Source organism: Nannospalax galili, unplaced genomic scaffold (assembly GCF_000622305.1).
Source record: "Nannospalax galili isolate Female #2095 unplaced genomic scaffold, S.galili_v1.0 scaffold300, whole genome shotgun sequence".
NCBI lineage: Eukaryota > Metazoa > Chordata > Mammalia > Rodentia > Spalacidae > Nannospalax > Nannospalax galili.
In genome coordinates this window covers 1,797,308-1,817,466 of record NW_008347322.1, presented here as the reverse complement: position 1 = coordinate 1,817,466, position 20,159 = coordinate 1,797,308, and the positions used below count along the sequence as shown (strand labels likewise).

General features: G+C 56.7%; 1 protein-coding gene across 4 annotated transcripts in view; it reads right to left on the bottom strand.

The window, feature by feature from the left end:
- Nucleotides 1-711: 711 nt before the first annotated feature.
- Nucleotides 712-20,159, bottom strand: part of Ralgds (ral guanine nucleotide dissociation stimulator) — a 43,900-nt gene continuing 24,452 nt past the window's right edge. For 2 of the 4 annotated variants that reach the window (XM_029568737.1, XM_008843940.3), the window contains exons 2-18: nt 13,514-13,624; nt 12,367-12,560; nt 11,764-11,859; nt 10,986-11,179; nt 10,312-10,739; nt 9,444-9,659; nt 9,060-9,163; nt 8,566-8,650; nt 7,212-7,280; nt 6,627-6,713; nt 6,091-6,123; nt 5,696-5,817; nt 5,483-5,578; nt 5,002-5,203; nt 4,225-4,467; nt 2,840-2,954; nt 712-1,419 (exon numbers count right to left, since the gene is read on the bottom strand). In XM_029568737.1, coding sequence (XP_029424597.1) covers nt 1,244-1,419; nt 2,840-2,954; nt 4,225-4,467; nt 5,002-5,203; nt 5,483-5,578; nt 5,696-5,817; nt 6,091-6,123; nt 6,627-6,713; nt 7,212-7,280; nt 8,566-8,650; nt 9,060-9,163; nt 9,444-9,659; nt 10,312-10,739; nt 10,986-11,179; nt 11,764-11,859; nt 12,367-12,560; nt 13,514-13,624 — 2,571 coding nt within the window. In that variant the 3' untranslated portion in view covers nt 712-1,243. The remainder of the gene's footprint in view (nt 1,420-2,839; nt 2,955-4,224; nt 4,468-5,001; nt 5,204-5,482; nt 5,579-5,695; nt 5,818-6,090; nt 6,124-6,626; nt 6,714-7,211; nt 7,281-8,565; nt 8,651-9,059; nt 9,164-9,443; nt 9,660-10,311; nt 10,740-10,985; nt 11,180-11,763; nt 11,860-12,366; nt 12,561-13,513; nt 13,625-20,159) is intronic. The other 2 variants (XM_008843941.3, XM_029568739.1) reach the window with 2 other exon arrangements.

Genomic DNA, 20,159 nt, shown 5'->3' with positions numbered 1-20,159 from the left:
GCCTCTGCTTCTCAAGTGCTGGGATTAAAGGTGTGTACCACCACACAGAGCCCTCTGATTTAAAAAAAAAAAAATGTGTATGAGTGTTTTGCCTGCATATGTATCATGTGCACACAACACCAGCCGAGGCCAGAAGCGGGTGTCAGATCCTCTGGAACTGGAGTTAAGGATGGCTGTGAGCTGCCATGTGGGTGCTGGGAACCAAACCAGGGTCCTCTGCAAGAGCAGTCAATGCTCTTAACCACTGAGCATCTCTCCAGCCCACTTCCCCTCTGAGTTATTTCAACATGAAAAGCAAGTTGCTAATAACATGCGTGGCACATGCCTTTTACTGCAGCATTCATGTTTGGGAGGCAGAGGCTGGCAGAGTGCTGTGAGTTTGAGAACACAGGAAATGAATAACAAGACCCCAGTGACCAGGCTGTAGTAGAAACAGGATTTTAATATAATATTCAAGTCTAGCATTTTCTATTTACAACAAATAAATATTGCCCCACCCCATCAGTAAACATTTTACTTTTTATACAAATATTCAGTCCCCCTCCTCCTCCCCTCAAAGTCCTCCTTACCCCCATTACCCCCTCCCCCAACCCCATTTCCCATGGTCTCGCAGCCCAGGATGCAGTGACGAATGGCACTTTGATGGGATTTCATGAGGGCCACTGGGATTCAACACCAGCGGGGTGGTCAGTGGGAGGGTGGGGGCTTGTGGTAGGCTCACCCCTCATTCTGCTGGCCCTGAAGGTGGAATCTTTGGTGCAGCCTGACACAGGCTAGAGCGCTGGAGGAGGGCCAGGACCCCAGTGAAGGTCCCAGTCCAGTGCCCATGGGCACAAGGAGAGAACTGCAGTGAGCGATCGGCCCCGCTAGCTGAGTGAGTGCCCTGGAGCGCTCTCGGGCATGGGTGGCAGTGACCTGCACCTGGGGAGGTGTCAGGGAAGTGTGTGGAGGGCAGTGCCCAGGGGCAGGCAGGGTACCATGCCCAGTTGGCAGCACTCCTTGGCAAAAGTCAGCTAGTCCTCTGGTTCCAGAGAGCAGAAGGCACCTAAGGCGGCAAGTGGTCCCCAGAAGCCAGGTCAGCCTGTCAATGGCAGGTGTCAATCCCGGCAGCAGGACAGGTCTGTGGTGAAATTGGATCTGGAGGTGGCCTGGGCTGGCAGGTGGGTGGAGGTACCTGTGCGGCCTGGGCCACTCTAGTCTCTAAGTGCTTAGCCTGAGGTCAGCCAGACCCTGGGAGGTGTCCTTAGAAGATGCCCTTGGTGATCTTGAACCCTTTCTGCTTCATGCGAGGGAGGGTGGAGCTGGCTCCATGCTTGACCTTCGCCCCCTTGGTGAAGGTCCGCTTCTTCAGGACAAAGTCATAGTTGGCGGTCGAGTTCATGGCGTAGAACACATTGGCGTTTTCAGGGATCTTCAGCTCTGGGGGGAGATAAGCAGAACAGTGAGTGGTGCTCACAGGCTGGAACACCCCTACCACTTGAGAGCCTTCTAGGCCAGGCCTCATCAAGGCCCCAAGGGCCCTCTAGTCCAGCTCCATAATCACTGAGGACCACTCCTGTGACTCCCACCCGGGGACAGACGATGCTGAGAAACTGAGGAGACGTAAGGACTTTAGCCAATGACTCCATTTCACCCACACCGCTGCTGGTCACAGCTCCAGCCAGAACAGGCTTTCTAGAATCCAGACCACCTTCCCCAATGCTGCCATACTGTGGACAAGGGCTCCAAAACCAGAACAAGTCAGGCCTTGCCCCAGGGCTCCACACACCCCGGAAGCCCTTCCTCTGGGCTATTTCCACCAGTCTCCTCTGGCCTAGACTCTGTCCATTGGTACCACGCTGGACGAGTGCTCCTGCTGACCCTGTTTGATTCTAGGTCCTGAGCTTCTGCAGTACTGACCAACGGCACTTTGCTGGGATTTCAGGGGGGCCACTTTATTGCAAGGTGGTGGGGGTTCCCACCATTCTACCCATATAACCAAAATGGTGCAAGAGGATACAAGAGGGTTTGCAGTTCAACCTCTGGAGCGTCATGAGAGTCGGTGCTGACTGGAGGGGAGCTTGGCTCACATCCGCAGCATGGTGACAACACGCACAGGTGACCTCTGTGGTGCATGTACTTCCACGTGTTTGTCTCTAGGATTAACTCGCTGATGCAAGTCTCCTTCTGGGCACAGGGACATGAGCACAGAGTCTGGAATGTCCCAAGGTCCTTAAGGATGGGCTTGTTCATTTATTTTCAATTACATGTATGTGTGTCTGTATGTGGGTATGTGCAGGAGTGCAGTGCCCATGGAGGTCAGAAGAGGGCATCAGATCCTCCTGGAGCTGGATTTACAGGTGGTTGTGAGCCACCTGATGTGGATACTGAGGTCTGAACTAAGGTCCTCTGGAAGAGCAGTCAGTGAGTGCTCTTAACCAGAGTCATCTCCCCACCCTGGGCTTGTTCTGGAGTCCATCCTTCTCCCAGTTTCTACAATGCTGGCTTGGTTCCCTACAGCGTCACACCGTATGGGTTTTAGCATGTGCCAATCCTTTCTGAAGCAATCCCTTCTCATCTTAGGCAGCCCTGTCCCTGACCCTGACCCCCTGAACAATGTTCTCTCTTTATTCCTCACTGACCCTCACCTTACACACTACTCAGCTGTGTCCTGGATAGGACACGGATGAAGAGGCCCAGCACATGCTGGGGTAGTGAGGAGACCCCGGGGTGTCAAGAGTTCCCCTGGGGCAGATCACTGTGGGTGCCATGCCCACCCTTCCCTGTTGCTATGCCTTCTTGGGCTTGGGGCTGGGATAGAGCTGACCTTCCCCTCTACCATTGGCATCATCTGACTCACTGCGATCTTCTGAGATGACCTGCACCAGCTCGTAGCCCTCTGGCTCATCCTCATCCAGGTTGTGTTTGTCCAGGGCCTTTCGGATGACAGTTGGGGCCTTGTCCTGACTGGTCACCTGCATTGAAGCAGGGAACAGGCTATCAGGACAAAGGCCCTGGAGTGCTTCCTCGGGTACAGTGGCCAGGGACCCACCTAGGGTGCCCCTCAGCTTCTGCTCCCTTAGGATGGCCTTAGGAGAGTTATGTGCCCCTTGGGGACGATAGTATCAATGAGCCTGAGGAACTGACAGCTTCTAGTCCAACCCTAAGAGAGGAGAAGCCGGCTGATGCCCAGTGACCACCCAGTGCCAGGCCTGCCCGGCCCAGACGCTACAATCCTGGACAGCACAGGCTAGACCCCCAACTGCCTCAACCCTGATGGTCAGAGCTCAGGTGGATTGAGTCATGGGGTCAGGTCAATCAGGTGACTGCTAATGACAAGCCACTCCAGCTCCTGCAGTGAGGGACTGAGGATGGGTCAGGGTGGTGTATGGTGGGGTATCTGCCCAGTGTGAGAGAGGGCAGGGCTACAAAGCACTCATCTGTAGGCAGAGTTCTGGAGGATGAGAAGGGTCTTCCGTGCATGCCCATTTATGCTGTGAGCAGATCCTGTATAACACCCACACTCTGAGCTGTTGCCTCCCTTATGGGCACTAGCCTGCCGTAACCTCTGTCCCTGCTTGGATCACAACAGTAACCTCCTAAGCATCCTCCCTGCACTGCAGGCAGCAGCAGGGACCTGATCTAGAATCATCATACAAGGAAGCAGGCATGTTGGCCTAGTCAGTTCATGGAGACCCCCACATTACTGCTGGCCTCTGCTTCAGCTTCTAGGGGCTGCACTGTCCTCCAAAGTCCTACAGTGCTGAGTGGGGCCCCAGCCCATTCTCTGACCTCATTTCCCCCAGCCTCTGCCCCTCTACCTCAGGCCTCCTCCCTAGCTGGGCTGACCCACAGGCCACTCCTGCACGGGGGTTGGGCACTCTGCTTCCCATGAACACTGAGTGGGATTCTCCAGTATTCCTGTCCTAAAACTACTAGGAGGGCAGGGGCAGCATGTGGGGTTCCATCTATGTCTGCTGCTGGCCAAGTAGGGCACAGTGGGGTTGCCCTGCCAATGTGGGGACATCCTACTGCCTGGCTGAGTGGGCATCTTGAGAATGTTCTGCTGTCTGGTCAGCAGGTCACTGTGGGGATGTCCCGCCACCTGCTCAGAGTCACCATGGGGATGTCCCGCCACCTGGTCAGAGTCACCATGGGGATGTCCCGCCACCTGGTCAGAGTCACCATGGGGATGTCCCGCCACCTGGTCAGAGTCACCATGGGGATGTCCCGTCGCTGGCTCACCAGGATGCTCTTGTACATGTTGCCATTGTCCACGTCCAGGCTGACCCGGATGATGCAGCAGTCGCCCACCTGCTGGTTGTAGAGCGGCAGCGAGGAGCTGTAGCCGCAGACCCCTGAGACAGAGCGCTTGTGGGTGCGTGTAGTGGCCACGGGCGTGGTGGAGGCTGATGAGGAGGAGGTGCTGCTGGAGGCTGAGCTGATGCCAGAGGTCTCTGGGGATGACTGGGAGGCCGACTCCCAGAACTGTGGGGGATGGCTATGTCAGCAGCAGCCCGGGTCACATGGGGCACTGCAGGCTGGCAGCAAGCTTCAGGGATTTTTTTTTTGTCTTTTTGAGACACGGTCTCCCTGTGGCCCCAGCTGTCCTGGAACTCACTATGTAGACCAGGCTGGCCTTGAACTCACAGAGATCTGCCTGCCTCTGCCTCCGGAGTGCTGGGATTAAAGGCGTGCGCCACCACGCCCAGCTAAGGCTTTTTAAAAATTACATGTGTATTTGTGTGTGTGCGTGTGTGTTCCCTGCAGAGACCAGAAGAGGGCATCAGATCCCCTTGAGTTGGAATTACAGGCAGTTATGAAGTGCCTAACCTGGGTACTGGCATATGAATACGGGCCCTCTAAGAGCACTACACATCTTAACTTCTGAGCCATCTCTCCAGCCTGGCTTCTGGGACTTCTAAAACCTGCATTAAGGAGAAGGGGCTTCTGGGCCCCTTGCAGTAGACAGTGTGGGGAAGGCTGGGACTACAGAGGGGTTGGGGGGACAGGGGCAGTCACCTTCTTCTCCTGGCCATCAGGAGACTCTGGGACAAAGCTCATGTTGATCTCCTCCACATCAGAGCTGGAAGAACCGGCCGAGTGCACGCTGAGTGCATCAGTGATGTCCCCACTGCCGAGGTAGGGGCCACACCGGAGCTGGTCACAGGACTTGGAGTGGGCACTGCCGCTGGTACTGAGTTCTGTGCTGGGGGCCTGGCGGCTGGATAAAGAAGCAGGCTTACTTGTGGGGCCTCCCGAAGGGTGCCACCCCCAACTGCTGAGCTTGGGGCACCAGGCCAAGTGCTGGGTTCACCAGTTCTGTGCTCTTCCTGGATCTCTGAGGGAACACCCCACTTGACAGAGGGGGGAAACTGAGGCCTAGAGTGCTGATACAACTCATCCTGTGACTGACAAGGCTGGCCAGTGATGGGGTAGGACCCCAGCACCGGCCTGGCTGGCTTTCCTAGCCCATAGCCCACCCCTGGGCCCAGACACTTACTCGCTCCAGCGCTTAACAATAGCTGTGCTCTTCTTGGTCTTGAGGGTGTTGCTGGCTGACTCGGACGGGGGCTCCAGCTCGCATGACAGGTTGTAGCTAAGGCAGAGGTGGCTGTGAGGCTACTAGGGGTCAAGGTTGGGCTCCCCCAACCATGTGACAGGGTTGGGCCAGGAACAGCCCATGCTCACTGCCATGGGGCCTGCCCAGCCTCACCTCTCAGCCTCACTGAGTCGCTCCATGGCCCGGAACCAGGCTCTGAATTGCTCCTCAGGGGTGATGCTGTAATTGTTGCAGGCCGACTGCAGGAGCTTGATCTGGGCAATCACCTCGAATTCCTGGGTCAAGGGAGGACAGGGTGGTGATGGGCCTTTGGGGGTGTTGGATGGGGCCAGGGCCAGCCTCTGGGTCTCTGCTCAACCGACACCATATACCCACCCAGGTTCCTTCCTGTTCTCAGAGGTGAGTCCAAACAGCCACTCTCCAAACAGCTGTCCTAGATCCCAACTCCCAGCCCCACCTCCCCTTGAACCAAACGTCTCCAGAAATCAAGGCAGGGATGGAGCCAGGTCCCCCACGTCCACCCTGCAGAGGCAGCAGCTGCTACTTACCTTTCTTCTCTTCTCAAAGTTGATCAGTCTCCCCTGGAAGACAGACGGCCAGTGTCCATCAGAAAGGGGCCCCCTCTACCATCAAGGCCTGCCCACTTTGTTCTGCACTACCACAAATGCCCACTAGGGGACAGGGCACACCCACATGGGGCCCTAGGCAGGGCTGGGGGATCAGAGGACAGAGGTTCATGGGCACACCTCTCTGAAGACAATGGAGGCTTCTAGTAAGAAGGCCTTGCTTGGTCTACATGCTGTCTAACCTTGGAGGGTCAAGTTTCACCCTTGCCTACAGTCACAATCTGAGCGTAATGCATGTCCAGCCTGGCCAACCCTTACCCACAGCTTTTCATCAGACAGCTGGGGGGTGGGGGAGGATGAAGAGGGTGTCACCATGTAGCCTGGACGAGGTGCTCGGCATGTAAGATAAACTTGAAACCCTTAGGAGAGCCAGAGCTCAGGGGTCAGTCAGGGGTGCTATCCCTCCAGGTCTCAGGACCCAACCCCAGGCCATCCACCTCAGCCCCAGGCTCACTCACATACAAATAATCCTTCATGGCAGTGTCCAGCATCACCAGATCAGTGAGGAATGTGCCCAGGTAGGGGACAGTGCCCTGGATGACACCCTGTGGCATCAAGTGGAGAATAAGTGAGGCCCAGGAGCCCTCCTCCTCCCCTTCTCTACCCGACCCTGACCCCACCAGGACCTCCCCTTCTCTACCCGACCCTGACCCCACCAGGACCTCCCCTTCTCTACCTGACCCTGACCCCACCAGGACCTCCCCTTCTCTACCTGACCCTGACCCCACCAGGACCTCCCCTTCTCTACCTGACCCTGACCCCACCAGGACCTCCCCTTCTCTACCTGACCCTGACCCCACCAGGACCTCCCATTCAGGGCAGCCTGAGGACCTTCAACCACCTCTCCCCAAGTTCCACCCCCAGGCTGACACCCCCTGGGCAGATGATTCAGCCCCTGCTCATACCCCTCCCCAAAAGTTCTTGCCAGACCCTGGCTCTGGTGATACAGCTTAACGCTAAGATGTAGGTGGTTACTTGGCCAGATGCCATGGGAGAGAAAGGCCAAGAGCGCCCCCTCCTCTCCCAACCCCCAGGTCGCTCACCGTCTCCTTCGGCCGCCTCTGGGCTCTCCTGGGGTTCATCTCCAGAGTGGCAAACTTAGAGGTACCCTCCTGCCAGGGTAGAGGATGCAGTCAGTTGAGACCTCCCTCCCTGTGTCCCTCTAGTGTTGACCTTGGGTCTGGAGGTCCCTTGGTTGGCTGGACCAACATGCCCTGTTGCCCCATGTGATGAATATAGATCACGCTCCTGTTCTGTCACTGGCGGGGGACCCCAGGCCTGGCCTCCCCACACCTGCATCCTCTCCTGCACCTGCCTCTTGTCTGGCCCCAGTACTGTCCCGACTCCTTCCTGTAGCTGAGCCCTGCTGACTCCTGGACACTCTTGTGCAGGTACTGTTCCTACCTGGCCACTGACTGGGTCCTGTCTTCTGGCCCCTCAGTATGGGCCGGAATCTCTAGCTAAGCTGAGCTGTGAAGGGAGAGGCACAAGGTGCTCAAGCTCCTGCCTGTCTGGCCCCCGGGTGGGGCCTGAGACCAAAAGCTCCCCATCTCCACGGGCCCCTGCAGAGTGTTCCCCAACAGAGAACTCTGCCTTTGTCCATCCAGGATCTAGGGCTCCCTGGGGGCCAGCTCTGCTTGACCAGTATTCCAGGGGCGTGGGGCTGATACTGCCTTTTTTTTTTTTTTTGGTCTTTTTGAGATAGGGTCTCCCTGTAGCCCCAGCTGTCCTGGAACTTGCTATGTAGACCAGGCTGGACTTGAGCTCACAAGAGATCCGCTTGCCTCTGCCTCCGAGTGCTGGGATTAAAGGCGTGCACCGCCACGCCCGACCTTTTTTTTTTAAACATAGAAGCGTCATGGTGAGGCAGAAGGGACTGACGGTGAGTTCATCAGCCAGTCAGTACCTTCTCTAGGGCAGTGGGCTGAGGACAGCAGGCAGCACCTCCTGTACAGCCAGACCTGAACCCTGGGTCTGGGGCCTTTGGAACTGAGGATCATCCCCATCCCTGGTGGCTTCTGTCCCCAGGGGTGTGCAGTGCCTAGTGGCATGGGCCTGGCCTCACGGCAACAGGCTGGGCTGGCTAGGAGAAGGGTGCTGTGTCCCACTTCCACCAGCGAGGCTGTGGCTAAATCCCAACTAGAAGCCAGAGAGAAGCTTGCTAGTCCAGCCTTCTCATCTCCCTGCAGAACCTGGCCTCCTCACTGCGTTCAAGACCAGGGCCTCTTATTCCTTCAAATGCTCCCCACCTGCCCAAGGGCCAAAGACAACCCTCTTCCCTTCCTCCGGGATTAGAGTTTGCATAGAACTTTCAGTGATGAACTAATTCCCCTCCACTCCCTGTCCACTATCCCCCAACCCCGCCCTCTCTCTTCCCTCAGCGTGTCCTCCCCTCACCTTGATGAGCAGTTCTCTGCTCAAGGAGTAGTTGTTGTCATCTGAGAATATCTCTGACAGTTTCTGGAATATTCGAAAGCTGTCCCTGAGGGAAGGGCGGAGAGGGAAGGGGTGGGAGAGGGCAGGTATGAGTACAAAGCCATTTTCTTTTAGAATAAAGATTCTAAACAACCTGGACAAGGGGTTTCCAAATTAGTTCTACTGCATGTTACAGGCGTGTGGGATGTGCTGGGGCAGGGTCTTCAAGCTACACAATGGGGGGTCCTCCCCCATTTCTACCCAACACTCTGTTTTGATTTCAACTGTTCAATTCTGTGGCTAAGTACAAACACAAAATCTCTCACCTGGCTCCAGTGAGGGTATGCACACTAACTTGTGCCCACCAGGAGCCCCACCCTCGGACTTTGCTGTGAGGCTCACTGAGGGTAAAGTCAGCCAGGGGCATTGGGAGGGGGAGGGAGAGACTCACAGCTTCCACTAAGTGAGGTACCCACCTGGACACCTCTTCCCACGTCTTCTTCAGACGGTGGATGGCGTTGCTCTGTAGAGCAGAGAGGATGGCGTAGAGGGAGGAGAAATTCTTCAGGATTCTGCACTCCTGGGGGTGAGAACTCTGTGAGCCGAGCAGAGAGCGCCTTCCTGTGCCCTGGGCTGAGCCCTTGATCAGCCCTGACATGGATGCAGGGTTGCTCCCAGAGAGCATGCCAGGGACATGGGCTCACACAGCAGGGTTTCCGCTTAGCTCAAGAGTAGAGTGTGAGAGAAATGTAAACCCAGCTGTGTGTCCAGGGGTGTGTACCCAGCAAGGACTGTGTCCAGGGGCCCCCACCACAGCCCACATCCTTAGAGTGGGTCCCTGGGCCCCTCCTGCAGCCTACCCTGGCCACCTCGATCCAGTGCTCCACCACCCGGGCCCTGTCTGGGGCCTTTGTGCTCTGGTCCCCAAGGCAGGTGGTAATGACGCAGTTGGCCACGTTGTTGAACTGGGTGACCGTGGCACGGATGGTGGGTGCGAGGTGCTCCTTGCCCTTCTTGTCTCGCTGTGACCAGATGGAGCCCAGGCAGTGATAGGGCACCACCTTCTTGAATAGCTCCTAGGGAGGGGATCAGTGTCACTGGGCCCTGCCACAGTCCACAGGCCCAGGCTGGAGCCCAGTAGTAGGGGCTGGAGCTTGCAGACCGAGGATGTGGCTGAGCCCCATGGGAGTCTCACGCTTCACCTGACCACTGAGTGCAGGGTGAAAACACGGGGACAGGGAGAGTGGCGTTTTCCCTACTCAAGCTCAGTGCACAGACCAGTGGTTCAGGCCTGCCCATCTCAGAAAGTACCTCTTTCCTCCAGCACGTGCATCTGCTATGTAGGCCAGCCCTGTGTCTGCCGGGGCCTCCAATACACAGCAGGTACCTCATAAGTGCTGAGGTTAGAGAAGCCTCCTGAACAGATGGAGGGGTGTCCCAGGGGCCTAAGAGCATCTTGGTGAGCACCCATCCACCCCTAACAGGTCAGGCCTGCCATTCTGTCTGCCCCAAATCCTTTAATCTTTACATTTTGTGAGTGTGTGTGTGTGTGTGTGTTCCATCTCTGCAGTAAAGAGGGGAATCAATGATTTGGGGCTAAGAAATGTACCCGAGTCATGTGTTTTGCAACACTGGAACTGGGACTGGCCCTGGGACAGAGGCTCTGCACCAGAGAGCAGCAGTTCTGGACAGAGGAAGCTGGCCCCACCCTGCCCGGCCAGCACTCACTGCGTCCATCAGCGTGAACTGCTCAGCCACCAGGTCGGGAGGGAACAGCAGCAGATGAGGCTTCTCCAGTCCATTCTCTGCAGCCTCTGGTAAAGGCCAGGAAGGTTCTAGAAGTGCAGGAGTCAGTGCTGTGGCTGGCTCGAGCTCCAGGGTCTGTGAGAGAGCTGGCTCTAGCTCTGGAGCGGGTGCTGGGGATGGCTCAGGCTCTAGAGGCAGTGCTGGCTCTTGCTTCTGAGCAGGTACTGGGGCTGGCCGGAGCTCGGAGGCTGGTATCGCCACCAGGCTGGGCACCAATGGCACTGTGGGAGCTGGATGGAGCTCGGAGGCTGGTGCTGGGGCCGCCACTGGGCTGGGCTCCAGAAGCGGCGTCGGAACTGGCTCTAGCTCTGAAGCTGGTTTTAGAGTTAGCACTGGAGCCGGTAACAGAGCTGCAGGAGATAAGACCGAACATGGCTGCCTTGCCCAGAGTCCTTCCAAAGACAGAGAGGGCCGCTGTCCGTCAGAGAAGCCCCTGTACCCACAACAAGAGGCCATCCCAGGTCACAGCATACTACCTGCTGGGTCCAAGGCTCATCCTAGCTCCAGGCCCGCTGTCAGCCCTGGAGTCTCTTCCTAGTGGGGCCCAGTACCGACCTCTCCTACCAGGCTCTATGTGCCTGCCCCAGGCTCCTCACCCTCAGATTCAGCCTCACTGGGCTCCAGGTCCTCCAGCTGGGCCAGGAGAAGGTGGGCACGGCGCTCCAGGTCTGAGCCAGGCATGTTGAGTTGCACATAAGCCACCAGCTGCTTGAGGCAGGGGAAGTCTGGAGGTTGACAGAAATCCTCCGAGTACTGGTCCAGCCAGGTGCCCAAGATAGAAGAGATGGCACTGGGGGGCAGGCAACAGAGTCAGAGGCATAATCTCTCCCCCTTCTGCCCTCCTGAGGCACTCCAGTGGCCTGTCCCCACACACCCCTGCCCAAGTCCCTTTGGTTGTCTAGGCCGTGGCAGGCCTGGTAACTGGGCAAAGGCTACAGAGAGAGGGGGCCTCACTGATGGGAGGACGGCTCTCCCCACTCTCTAGGGAAATCCCTGACTCCTGATGGCATTCCTAGAACCATGACCAGTGGCTGCCACCTTGCTGCCCATTCTCTGTGAGACACGTATGAGCTGTCTGTTTTGCTGAAGGGTACAGCCTGCTTTCGAACCCCTGGGGGTCTGATGAGTGTCCATTACTAAGGAGTGAGGCCCATGTGTCATCTGGGATGGGCTGTCCTAGGGGCAGATTCTCATAGGGGCTGGTTCTCAACCCCCTAACCTCCCCTCTGTCCCTGAATGCTCAGCATCGTGTCCAACCCTCAGCCCACAAGCAGGAACCAAAAATATAGGACCTCGCTTCTGCTCAACTCCAGTCCCCCAAACCACCCCACCCCAAAAACAGGTGCCTTCCTTTTTGACCCAAAGTCCACTCACTTTTTGAGTTGGTCCTGTGGTCCACCATCCTCACTGGAGTACGGAAGGATGCAGCCATATCTAGAGGAGGCCGTGAGGGCATCACATCTACCGTACCTGCTTATGATGTCTAGTGTTACTGGCTGACCCCCCAATGGGAACGGAGCCCAGGATGGCAGGATTCTCCTGCTTTTCACTGAATTATGCTAAGTATCTGGACCCAATGCCACACATAGGAGGTACTTGCGTTTGTGAAATGACCGAGCCCAACCAGACACCTCAGTGGACCGGAGGTCTCTCAGTCTACCACCAGGGGTCCCTGAGCTCTAGACTTAGATTGCAGTGTCCTGAATCATGGCATCTGGAACCTCCTTTATAAGTGGAGGATTTGTTTGACCCAAGGCCTTGGTGGGTGGAGTCTCCTGGACTAACAGCTTCTTGTGGAGGGAGGGGAAAGTTATAGAAGGGCCCGTAGGCCTGGGAAGGCCAAGCCAGGGTACATCCAATTTGGTCCTGATAATGGCCTATGAGGGTGCCCACCACCAAACTGGGACTCACAGAGACACAAGGCATTCCCAAGACCTGGCCAAGCAGGGGATCCCTGGGCCTGAAGGTGGCGCTCACCTTTTGAATAGCAGATCCAGCACCTGCTGAGTGGTAGTGAAGGCTCTGTAGGTGCACAGAAAAACAGTGACGTAGGAGAGGTCGCTGCCCTGGAAGGCCGGCACCAGGTGCTCCACCAGCTTCTCCAGGGTACCAGCCTTCACTGTGCGCACCTTGCAGGTCTCATAGAGGTTCAGGGCCGACTCGTTCTCACACTGGGTGGACGAGGGAAAGGCAGTCAGCGGCAGAGCCGTTGTCTCAGGAAAGCAGGGTCTGGAGCTCAGACCCCATCCCAAGCCCTCAGTGGTGTGTGGCCAGAGCTGGGGCATGAGTGTCTCTGGAAGAAGGGTCTCAGAATTTCTTTTTTTTTTTTTTTTTTTTTTTTTTTTTGTCTTTTTGAGACAGGGTCTCTCTGTAGCCGCAGGTGTCCTGGAACTCACTATGTAGACCAGGCTGGCTTTGAACTCACAGAGATCCGCCTGCCTCTGCCTCCCGAGTGCTGGGACTACAAGCTTGGCCACCATGCCCGGCTGGATCTCAGATTTTAAGGTAGAACTTGAGGTGTGGAAACCTTCTGTTAGCTTGTCAGCTCAGTGACAACAGTTCAAACGAAACAGTCCCACATAGGGAGAAAAAGACAGGCTTACTATGGGAGTAGGGGTGGCCTCTTAGGACCCAGAACATTCCCTCAACAGGCCGCAATGGCCACACAGGGAAATCATGTCGGGGTCCAACAGCAATGAGGCTCAACAGCTATGAAGCTGGTTTCCCTCTGGAATATTATGTGGCTGGGTCAGGCCCAGCTTCTTACCTCAAGGGCCGAGACTGTTCTGAGAGCAAGTTGCAGGGAGGTATATGTAGTAGCCTGAAGTATGGGGCAGTCTGACCATACGAGATGAAATGTAAGGCTAGGGTAAGACTTGACACCTGGGGACAGGTGTTAAACCCAGCAAGACGTGCAAGGACACATGCATGGCCTTGTGGGAAATGAGAAACAAAGTCAATGGTGTCTCCCTGCACACATAGCAAGCTGGCAGGGCCTTTGTGTGTGGGCTGGACTCTGGGCTACGGGGTGGAGAGTCAGCCCAGAGTCCTGAGAAGGGCAGGAGCCATCAAACAGAAACCCTGGGAGTCGATACTATGCTCCCTGTGGCCTCCCCACACTCACCCCCAGCCAGCGCTGGCCCTTGGTGGCTCCCTGGTGCAGCTGAACCTTGCGCAGAGAGATGGAATAGATGACCCCGTTGATCAGCTCCTCGCCGATCTCCTGTGTAGAGCTCTGCAAAGAGGATATCAGGGATCTGCCAGGGTGCTGCCAAAGGGGGATGGCCCTAACTTACTCTCGTCCCAGGGAGGGCACAGATAGGAGCCTCCTAGACCTCCAGTGCGGGGTAAAGGGAGAGACAGAACTCCCCTTCCCACCAGCTCCCCTCATGACCTAAAGGTGAACATGATGGGACCCCAGGGCTGCCAACCCGCCCCAGCAACCTGGTCCTGCCTGGGACTAGAGCGCCCCACACCATCTTCCCTCAGGGCGGGCACTGTTATTCAGCTGTTGCACAAAAGGGTAAGTAGAGGCTGAGGCAGGAACAACTGACCTAAGTCAAGCTGTCTTGCGTATGTGGCAGAGCCTCCATCCCAAAGTTTAACGTAGTCACAGGTGGCTCTGGCTCCCACAGCCCAAGGCCTGGAGTTACCCTTACCCCCATCTCTCTCTGTCCCAGCTGACCCAGCAGCAGTGGGAAGCTTCCCCTGGCCCAGCCCAGGAGTCAGTATCATGGGTCTGGGCAGCTTTGGGGTGTCCCTGACAGCCACATCCGAGGCCACTTCCTTCCCCTTCTTTCTGTTCATTCATGCCTCTGAGCCTTCTTGGGTAACACAGAAGTTCCCAGATGGCTGCTCCTCCTCACGTGAGCGGGGAAGAGTGAGGAGCCGCAATGTTGAGCTTCCACAGAACCCCAGGTCATGAGGCCTGGTTGGGATGGGAATGGGATAGTCGTCTGGCTAACTCCTCAGAGCCCAGGGCAGAAAGGGAAACGGGCTTCTCCGGTAGCCCAGCTCCCACTCCTTGTGATACTTAGGGAAGAGATACACCTGGGGGGTAGGGTAAAGAAACCAGCCTCTGAGTTCAGCAAGGGGTCAGCAGGTATGAGCCTGGCTCAGGGACATTGGCTGCACGCCCAGTGCTAACTGTGGGAACCACTGTGGGGTCCTCGAGGCTCAGGTCAAAGTGCTGACAGTGCCTAGTCCCGCTGTAGATTCTTTTCCAGGGCCCGGAGCAGAGCCAGGGGCCAGCACGCCGTGGGCAGTACCCTAGGCTCGGCTGCCCACCCCTGCTGGGCTCTGGGAGGCCTGGGAGAGGCTTTCAGAAGTCTACTTCCTCTGCCCTCCCATTCTGGGCTTTGTACCAAGGGGAAAGCCGTGGCCACCACGCTCGTGACCATCCGCCTCCTCTGCAAAGCCGGCCAACCCTGTTTCCTGGAAGTCAGTGGGTAAGCAGACTCATGCACCCCAGGCAACCCTAGGCCTTCAGTGCAGGGAACTTCCCTCCAGAGACCAACGGTGCACTGTTAGCTACCCCTCCACCCCAATATAGAAACAGAAAGTTGCTTCAAGAGAGATAAGCTTCAGGGGTTACAGCAACCAGCACCCTGGACTCAGTGACCCTGGGCAGCAGTCCAGGTGGGTGTGATGAGGTCCCCGGAGGTTTAGACCCACCCTACCCTACCAAGCGGGCTGAGCCTCTACACAGGCAGAGAGGCGATGATTCGGACTTGTGCCCCAAACTCTGCCATGTCTGCCAACCCTCCTGAGGTAAGCAGTGTGCTTGCTGTTGGAGACCTGGAGCCTTTGATTCTCCTAACACCCTGCCTGGTGGATGAGGAGCCAGCTAGGGGGGGATGGGTAAGGAAGCCCCCAGGTAAGGAACCAGGAAATAGGCCCTGGTGGTGTGCATGGGAGCAGGGAGCTGGAGCAGGAGGTGAGGAGGCCGCCTCTCCTTGTCCTGCACAGGCACATGCCTTCTGAGGAGATAACGGACCCGAGCTGTCCCTGTTGGGCCTCATGCTACCTGACATTCTGCCTCAAGGGAATCACGCTTGGCCCGTAGCTCCCTCTCTCTTAGCTGGGGACACACATCCCACTGACCCTGAGAACACTGATGAGGTATACTTACCACCGAGCCATGTTTTCTCTCTCCATCCTGGGGGTTCTAGGCTATCCATGCCCCAGAGATAGTGAGGGGGGTGGGCCCTGCTCACAGAGGACACCTCCACCCTCAGGCCCCTCACCTGAGTGTGTTAGAGACACAGCTCTCAACGGCATCCCAGAACCTGAAGGCTTGTGCATGTGGGGGTGGAACTGGGAGATCCTCTGAGGACACAGCCTATTATGTGGTATTCTTCCCTAATCGCTCAGAGGCTACCTGGATGCCGCCCCCAAAGCAGGCAGACAGGGACAGTCAGGCATCGCTGCCACATCAGCTGCTTACTAGGCTAACCTCCCCCCACCTCCTTTTCTCCCTAGCCTGCTTGAGTGTCCCTGGGTGCCTGGGACTGCCCACATGGGTTCTTTACTAAGATGCTAGCCCAAGGTAGCCTTGGGTTGCATGATCCCTGCCCCAGGGTGTCCTGAGGGCAGATTCTCAGGGAGAAAGTCCCCTCTCAGTTACCTTCTGCCTAGGCCCTCTCTGGGTATCTAGTGCAAAAGTTGCCCGGCACTCAGCAACATGGAGCAGTCTAGTTCATTCCTGCTGTGGTTGTGTAAAAGAAACTGAGAGGATGGGGCTGGCTCTGCACAGCTCGAGCAACTCCTCATCTCTGTGACAGTGTCAACCCCCCCACATACACCCCCAGGCAGGCATGTGCAGCTCTCATCACCTGCACCTCCCCCTACCAACCCAGCTGGCAGAAGGGGCCCCTCAGGTGGGGGAAGGGCACAGGGATCACATGACACCAATGCAGGGCCCAGGCCAGCTGCTGGGCTGCCAGCCTAGCCCAGGGCTGAGGAGTGGCTTGCTCAGGGATGGCTACTGCCTCCCGGCCTCAACATATCCTGTCGGCTGGTCTGGCCAGGGCACATTTCCATTGGGCAGCAGTAAAGGCCTGTTGCAAGCTGGCACTGTACAGTGCTAGGGACTGAAGTCCAGATCTGTGGCCGGGGGTGGGGGGTTCCCTGTGCGAGACCCTGACACTGTTGCTGACCACTTGGGTGCTCAGGACACTGATACCAGATGTGATTAGAGGAGTCTCTGCAAAGGAAGACTCTTCCAGCCCAGTCTTGACCTCTGAGAACCTCTGGGGAGGTCCATCAGGCCCACCAGACCCATGCACTGTCCTTTTAGAAGGGTCCTGACCCTCACTCAGCTTAGCTCAGTGAACTGGCCATGGGATGGGAGAACAGTTAACAGTTTACAGGTGACAGGGTTGGGGTTGCAGCTGGCTAAGTGCAGCAGACAACACAGGGCTGGTGACCAGTCAGAGGCCCACCTGAGACTATGGAGGACTATCCTCAGTCCTCCAGCAGCAGTGGGAGCTTCTCAGTTTCCTGGCCCTTGCCTGAAACAGGGAACGACTGGGTGGGGGCTGGTCATCTCAGACTACTTGGATTCAGTCTATCCCAGCACCCTTTCCATTTTATAGAGGTAGAGCCTAAGGCCAGGGGAAGAGCTAAGTAGACAGTGTCCAGGCTGAGGTGAGAACCCAGGACCCCTAAAGCCCAAGGCCTGGCTCAGCCCTTGGACCACGAGCCCCAACTGAGGGGGGAGAATGCAAATACCAAGCACCAGAGCCCTCCCCTGCTCTAGGTGAGGTCCAGGAAACTAAGCCCTAGGGCAGAGAGCACCACAGCACTCCCACAAGGATTCAGGGTCAGCCCTGGGTGATCCCCAAGCACTACAGAGAGGCCGTCTCTTCTAACTGGGGATTGCCTTCTAAGACGCCTAGCTGCCGAGGCCAACAAGGGAGCTCCCAAAAAGTGAAGTCTTAGGCCCATGCTGATCTCCCACAGAGTCAGATACAGGTCCCCAGGAGCCCTCCCTGTCGAGTCCTGCCACTGGACCTGTGAGTATTTCAGGAGGGAGGAAACTGAGGTTGAAGAGGGGAGGGGAGACTAGCCTTGTCCACTCTGCCCTACTGTCCATTTGTAACCAACTCTTATTGGCAAACGGTGACCACAGGACCAGTCCTGGGTGTGAGCATGGTCTTGTACCCTCAAGTACAAGGCAGGCCCAGCTGCAGGTCCAGACCAACACACCACAGACCAAGGGCATCCGGTGCATGAGCACACCTCCCGTGCCAGGTCCTCTGATGAGGAAACAGCCAGGAAGGGACAGGTAGAGAGGCGCACCCAGGTGGAGAGCCAGAAAAGATCAGCCAGGACAGGGATCTGATCCAGAGCCTGTGGGGACACACCTCAGTCTGCCTGTTACTTCTACCAGAGTCAGTGCAGGGTCCAGCCCTTGCTCACACAGATGAAGGGAGGGACTGAAGACAGGAAGGACTTCCTCAGGCTATGCAGCAGGTGGGAAGGTGACCAGGCTAGTACTTTCACACCTGTGCCTCTAACTGAAGACTGAGGACATATCCTGGGGAAATGGCCTGTGATGATGTGATGCCACGCTGAGGTGAGCTACAAGGGCCAGGATATGTGTCCCAGGAGCCCAGACATTCTGAAGCCTCAGGTGGCTCCTTTGCCATCTGGTCAGAAAAACTAACTGGCCATGACCTGTCCAGCTAGCTGTCAGTGGCACTGCTGGGCACTGTGGACTACACTTGTCAGGCTGTCTGTCATACTTGGTTCACACCAGGACTCTCAAAGGAAATGTCATCATGCCCATTGTGAAGATGAGGAAACTGAGGCTCAGAGGGCAGGAGGAGATCTAAGGCTCAAAGTGACCAAGCTCTTCGCCTCTGGGTTCAAAAGGACAGCATGCCTTTTGCCTAGTGTGACCGCAGGCGAAGGTAGCCGAGGGAAAGGACAGGGCCAACACAACACCCATGGCCCAGCAGTCTTGGTCCCTGTGCCCTGCAGTGAGCAACCCTGAGACTGTCCTTTCTCAGGAGATCTGGGTCTGCTCAAAGCTCTGCATCAGGTGTTTTCTCTCCCTCTCTCTCTCTCTCCCTCTCTCTCTCTCTCTCTCTGGATGGAGCGGGCTCACTCCCCTGGGGGTGTATGTCTTGGGAACATGGCATTTGTGGTCCTGCTGGAGGCACAGCTTCAGGCCAGGGAGGTCACAGCACAGCAGCACTACACCTTCTGGGTACAGCCTTCTGAAACTAACCCCACTGGCTCCCTCAGATCCGAAGGCCAGTAATAAATCTACCCAGAGGCCTGGAAATTGGGTCCAACCATGGAATGAGGGCCAGTACCTGTTAGCCTGGCCCCTCCTTTCCTACAGTGCCTCTGAGGAACATGGGAAGGATGCAACCAGGGGGTCCTGAGGGCCCAAGTGGTGGCCAGATATAACAGGCCCCCAAAGTTCCTGGAGGCCACCCTTTCAGTCAACTAGGAAGCCCCTCTGGAAGATCATAGTGTAGACACAGTCACAGAGACACTCAGACACACCCCTTAGACCATGCCTCTGGGTCTCCAGTGTCAAAGGAACAGAAGAGCCCTGGGGTTAAGCTGAAGAGTTGCTCACAGTGTGATCAAGAGACCAGATAGCCCAGAGGGAGAAGCCCCCCTTCACTGTGTCCAACCCATACAGCCTTCAGGCCCCATAGGCAAGCTGCCAGAGGGAGGAAGCTGCCTGGCCTCAGCCTCTGCAGTTGACCAGCTTGTTGACTTGGAGCAATCTAATTAGTTGTTTCATCTGTCAAATGGGCTATTAATAGCCCTGACCCTCAAAGGACAAAATACATGCAAATTACTTAGCTCAGGCCTTTCCACCAAGCCCTTGCTATTGTGCTAAACCTGTGGCTCCAGGGTCCTCAGGGTCTCCAGGTCAGAGGCACTTTCACCTTCCTCTGGACTATAAATAAGCCTCCCCATCACTCACCTGACCAGGGCCTGGCTTATAAGTCACCGACCTCTGCTGGCTTCCTCTGTCTGCAAGTCAACTCTGCCCTGCTCTTCAGCAGGCACCCCCCAGGGAACACAGCTTGTGCTCAAGACCCGGCTGCCTTCGACCCTTTCTGGCAACAGATTTATCTAGGTCAGAGACTTCACCTCTCTGCCCCCCAGCCTCATAGCAGACAGGGCTAGCATCTGAGCTGGAGGTCTATGAAAGTCAGGCAGAACAGGGTGGTGGCTCCTGCTGCCTCTAAGTGCTGCAGATCCATACATTCCGCTTGCCTGGTTGAGGCAGCAGTCTGCAGGAGCACAGACCTCATGACCTCCAGAGAGCACACACTGGGGCAGGTCAAGCTGGGTCAGTGGCGTGTTGGCTTAGAATGGAGATGGGAGGCAGACTGACATCTTGCAACCCCAGGCTTGGTGGGAGCAGCAGAAACAGTCTGGTGGTTTCCAGAGTGGAAGGGACCTCACACCAGGACAGAGTCAGCTAGGCCAGGTACTGCCACCAGGAAATCAACCCCAAGGTGGGAGTGGGAGGGAGGCATTGGCAGAAGAGACAGGGACTTCCCTGCCCCCTCCCCCAGGCCAATGCTAAATGGTCATTGTGTTCAATTTCCGGCAGTGGCCTCCTCTCCTGCCAGGACCCTGGTTTTCCTGCCCCAGCCAGAAGCTTCCCTTCTGATTTCTAAACAGTGGCCAGGGCTGCATGACAGTGTGAGGCCTGCAGAGGGAAAGCAGGGTGAGAGCTTTATCCTGCCACTCACTCCCTGGGGGTGCTGGGGGGGGGTGTAGATGCACAG